Source organism: Solanum pennellii, chromosome 7 (assembly GCF_001406875.1).
Source record: "Solanum pennellii chromosome 7, SPENNV200".
In the NCBI taxonomy this organism is placed as follows: Eukaryota; Viridiplantae; Streptophyta; class Magnoliopsida; order Solanales; family Solanaceae; genus Solanum; species Solanum pennellii.
Window position 1 is genome coordinate 69,183,267 of NC_028643.1, and position 5,332 is coordinate 69,188,598.

Genomic DNA, 5,332 nt, shown 5'->3' on the forward strand with positions numbered 1-5,332 from the left:
CGAAAAGAAGGAAGAAAGAAAAAAATAAATATACAATTTATCCAAATTTTACAGAGCTGCATTTTTTTTATTTTTTTGGGTATGAACTACTACCATTGACAACCAAGAATGAAATACAAACTAAAGAGCACCTAGGGCCACTATCACCTTCTAGGAAGGGAAATATAGCCATCTAGGCCCCAGGCAGAAAAAGAATCAAAGTAAACAAACTAATTACATGATTTCCGAAACAAAGACCGACATCTATGTGTTCTCTTTGAACTATGCAGTAACCATAGTCTGTGTTTGATCTCCTTTTGTATTTGTGTACCACAACAACAATATATATGGTGTAATTCCACAAGTGGGGTTTCGGAAGGGTAGTGTATACGCAGACTTTACCCCTACCTTTGTGATGTAAAGAGGTTGTGTAACTACAAATTTTTATGTACAATGGTTTGTCTATCTATCTTCCAATTCCTAGCCTGCCAAGTATGGTAGATCATGGCTCCCCAAATTGCAACAGACTTCCTTCTTCATATCCCAAGATCGGTAGTGAGGGATTGTTACCCAAGTGGGGGCGTCAAAGATGGTGGGATGTTGGCTGTCCCATATGGTTGCGCTGGGGGCTAATCTCTGGCTTGCTCTGTCCAAGCACAGAGTTGGATAATGTGGCCCGATCTAAATAATGGGGTGCTGGATTCCTAAAGCAGAGTAGACTGTGTGAGGCTAGCTTCATAGAGCTGCAATTTATTATCCATATTCTTCCAAGTTATTTTGCATCTATATGACCATTCTATTTGTTTGAAGGGGGGAAATTGGTTACTTTGTGAAAAGAAGTAAAACAAACAAAATGCAACAAGACGGATAAAAATGAAAACGAGGAGACTAAATATAATCATTTGAACCCACAGATCTCACTTGTGGGATTACAAGGGTATGTTGTTGTTGGTTAAACACTAGATGCTTAAGTACTTGAACTTATAATCTTTTAGTCCTATATTATGATAAAATCTCTCCTCAAATAATAAACTATCTCATACCCTTTCTCCTAATTCTCAACTAAGGTTTCCTTTAAAGTCTGATAGAGCAACATGCGAAATTTGAAGCCTGATCTGCTTCCACTGTACGTTAAATCTTACTATATTGCATTTCACCTCTCAGGATCACTCATCCATCCCCAGGGATACCTGACGATTTAATTCAACATATGTTCCACTACAGTCGGAGCATATCAAGGGAAGGTTTTGGCCTATACATCAGCCAGAAACTTGTTAAAATCATGGATGGTACCGTCCAGTATCTTCGCGAGGCTGACAGATCCTCATTCATTATATTAGTTGAATTTCCACTGATGGAGAAGAAGAACAACTAATAATTCCAGAGAAAAGTGTTCCTGACTATCCTGCTGCAGACAACACGTTTTTACATAATTTTTTTTTTTAGACAGGTGGAGTTCTCTAGTACTTCATTTACTATTTCTAATGGCTCTTCATAGTTTACCTAGGCTTATGCAAAATGGAGTTCGCTAGAACTTAGCGAAGAATCTCCACTGCTGATATCTTTGCTCCACCATAGGCATGCATAGTCAAGATTCTGGAAAAGGCTACTTTCAGAGAATCAGCTTCTCGACCAGCCAACTGGCGTTGTTATTTGAATAGATTGTATGTTTACCCATTGGAGTGGCGGCTTTAGACTGTGTGCCATCTAATGTAGATGCTGCAACATCAGTGTCAACAGTTTCTTTTCGATGCCAGAGGGTCATTGCTTCCTCTTCTTCTTCTTCTACCTAACAGCATAGGGCGCGGGCATCTTGACAGCCATTTCAGCAAAGGGTGTGAAGAATTCAGCATAACTTAGTTATCAACTGACATAATGTACAGCAACTATTAAGAAGAACAACCTTTCAACATATCATTTCATATCACTCTACTACTTCAAAGTAAAATCCACATAATCTTTTTCTCTTATATATGTGTATATTTGTATGTATGTATGCTAACTAATTATTTGTTTTTTTTCTTTCATTTTTTAGATAAATAACCATCAAATATATGACATTTCTAGTCATAACGGTGCAGATATGCTATACAATCATTTTTATGAGATGTCTACCTTATTATTATTCATAAAAATTGGACTTCATCAAAAAACAATATAGGGCAAAAATAGAGAAACAAAAATAAAAAGTGAAGTTCAGTAAGTAGCACTACTAATTCTTCATTTGAGCTCAACCCTTTGACTTGGAAACTATTGAAGATAATAGATAGTGTTATAAGTAGTTAGTTAACTAATTAAGTGTAATTAGTTCTTATTTTCTGTTATTAATATTGTTAGGTTCAGTTAAGAGTTAGTTAGAAAGTTTGTTACTATTTCTTCTTCTTGTATAAGTAGCATTTCTCCCACATCGTGTGAGAACCAATTTTCCATTTTCTCAATATCAAAATTTCCCAAAGCTCTCTCAATCTTTACATGGTATCAGAGCAGTGAATCAATAATTTTTTGATTCAATCTAATAGTTCGATTCTGATTTTTTTGAAGTCAAGCGGTCACAGAGCTTCAGTAGCTTGTAATGGTGATCGAAAGTGCAACGCCAGTGGTTCAATCGTCTGCATCAGTTCCTGCAGCAGAAACGCTTGAGATGATAGAATCAAAGAGAAATCATCCTCTTCATCTTCATCCTTCAGATACTCCTGGATCTGTATTGACTACAGTTCAACTTACTGGTTCAGAAAACTACTCTTTGTGGAGTAGATCGATGATTATAAACCTCCGAGCTAAGAGTAAGCTTGGTTTTGTACTTGGAACCTGCAGAAAGAGTGATTATACACCTGAGTTGGAAGAACAGTGGGAAAAATGCAATGCATTTGTCTTAGCATGGATGATGAATACAGTTTCGAAAGAGTTGTTAAGTGGAATTGTATATGCTTCAGATGCTGCGATGGTGTGGGAGGATCTGAAGGAACGATTTGATAAGGTGGATGGTTCTAGAGTGTACCAACTTCACAGGGACATATGTACAATTCATCAAGGTAACCTAACTGTTTCAGCTTATTTTACCAAGTTAAGGTTGCTTTGGGATGAATTTGATGCACTTGTTCCACCTCCTTCATGTAATTGTGATAGATCTAGAATATATGTGGATCATATGCATTATCTGCGATTGTTTGCATTTCTAATGGGGTTAAGTGAGATCTATGGCCCTGCACGAAGCCAGATATTAATGATGAATCCTTTGCCAACTGTTGGCAAAGCATATGCCATGATAGTTTCAGATGAAAATCAAAGAATCACTTCTGGCTTGCGAAATGGAGGAGATGTAATTGAGGCTACAACATTATATGCAAACAGAAGTGGTTATGGTTATAGAAACACAGATCGTGGTGATGGAGACAAAGGTGAATATAATAGAAGTGGTTATGGTTATAGAAACACAGGTCGTGGTGATGGAGATAAAGGTTACAACAGTAAGAAGAAGGTAAATTGGAACCTATTTTGTGAACACTGCAAGTTGCATGGACACACTAAAAATATTTGTTATAAGTTGGTAGGATATCCTGAAGATTGGAAGTTCAAAAAGAAATCAGATACTGGAATGACTGTAAACAAAGGAAAAGGCATAGCAAATAATGTACAAGTTGATAGAAATGGTGAGGAAGATGTGTTTGGAGTAGTCAATGAAGGAGATAAAAATGAACAAGGATCACATGATCTCAATTCTGTTCGAACAAATTTACAAGCACTGGCAATGAAATCGACATACACTCCTGACCAATATCGAAAGATAATGAAGCTATTGAATGAAGAAAAGCAGGCTGAGGTCAACATGGCAGGTATTTCCAATGATTTTGATTCTTTACTAGAATGTGATAGAAGAAGAAGTTGTGATGATGCTATGAATGCAAGTAATGAACATAATATGTTTAGCAAGAAAGGTCATTGGATAGTGGATTCAGGAGCTACATGTCACATGACATCTAAATCTGAAAATTTAGATAAGATTAGCAGAAACAACAAGAACACAGGGAGAAAGGTTTATCTGCCTAATGGTCAAACTACATTAGTTACACAATCAGGAGCATGCATGATATCAACTAATGAAGAACTTGAAAATGTTCTAGTTGTCCCTGAACTTAAACATGATCTATTATCAGTGTCTCAATTAACAAGACAGTTAAAGTGTTCTGTTCAATTCTTTCCTGAATTCTGCATATTTCAGGACCTCTTCAATGGAGAGGTGAAGGGGATTGGTAAAGAAAATGATGGGTTGTATTACTTTCCTAGAAATCTGTCAGAAGAAAAGGCAGTTGCTACAAATGTTGATGACAGAAGCTCCATGAACAAGGCAAATTCACAGTTTATGATATGGCATTACAGAATGGGACATCCTTCATATAGAGTCTTAAAGCAATTGTATCAAAGTGTTCCTGTAGGAGTATGTGATGATTTTCCTATATGTCCATTAGCCAAACAGACCAGGCTTTCATTTCCTATGAGCAACTCTAGAACTAATGATGTTTTTGATCTCATTCATCTTGATGTATGGGGACCATATAGACATACTACTCATAATGGTTTTAGATTCTTTTTGACTGTTGTGGATGATAATTCAAGGGTGACTTGGTTGTTCTTACTGAGACATAAAAGTGATGTTCTTGCTACCTTGAAGTCCTTTTTTGTGTTAGTTAAAAATCAGTTTAATAAGCAAATCAAAAGAGTAAGATCAGACAATGGTACAGAATTCTTTAACAATGAATGTAAAACATTGTTTACTTCTTTGTGAATTGTTCATGAAAGTAGTTGTCCACACACTCCACAACAAAATGGAGTGGTGGAAAGGAAGCATAGACACATTCTTGAAGTGGCAAGGGCTCTTAGATTTCAAGGGTCCATTCCTATTAAATTTTGGGGTGAATGTGTGTTAGCTGCTGTATATTTGATCAACAGAATGCCCACAAGTGTATTACAGGGAAGGTCACCATATGAAGTCTTTCACAAGACTAAACCACAATTAGATCATCTAAGAACAATTGGATGCTTATGTTATGCAACTAAAGCTGTTAAGGAAGATAAGTTTTCTTCCAGAGTTGATCAATGTGTTATGATGGGGTACTCTCTAACTCAAAAGGGATATATGCTATACAACTTGGCTCTAAGAAAGTTTATTGTGAACAGAGATGTTGTGTTCAAAGAACACATATTTCCATTCAGTCAGCTGAAGGATGAGCATGTGAGAGTGTTCATTGAGCAGCCATTTTATGATTATGACATTGCTGAAGTTCATACACCATTAGATGTTGAGACTTTAGATGAACATGCTGAACAAACACTTGTTCCTACTGAGCATGTTTCT

At 36.5% G+C, this 5,332-nt stretch overlaps 2 protein-coding genes across 8 annotated transcripts in view; both read left to right on the forward strand.

The window, feature by feature from the left end:
* Positions 1 to 1,951, forward strand: part of LOC107026045 (phytochrome C) — an 11,481-nt gene extending 9,530 nt beyond the window's left edge. For 6 of the 7 annotated variants that reach the window (XM_015226877.2, XM_015226880.2, XM_015226879.2 and 3 more), the window contains exon 5: positions 1,144 to 1,951. In XM_015226877.2, coding sequence (XP_015082363.1) covers positions 1,144 to 1,354 — 211 coding nt within the window. In that variant the 3' untranslated portion in view covers positions 1,355 to 1,951. The remainder of the gene's footprint in view (positions 1 to 1,143) is intronic. The other variant, XR_001457511.2, reaches the window with a different exon arrangement.
* Positions 1,952 to 2,257: 306 nt separating this feature from the next.
* LOC114078089 lies at positions 2,258 to 4,373 on the forward strand. The gene is made up of 2 exons (XM_027918723.1): positions 2,258 to 3,812; positions 4,199 to 4,373. Exons 1-2 carry the CDS (start codon positions 2,552 to 2,554, stop codon positions 4,231 to 4,233), a joined length of 1,296 nt encoding a protein of 431 aa, XP_027774524.1. The 5' UTR covers positions 2,258 to 2,551; the 3' UTR covers positions 4,234 to 4,373.
* Positions 4,374 to 5,332: the final 959 nt, after the last annotated feature.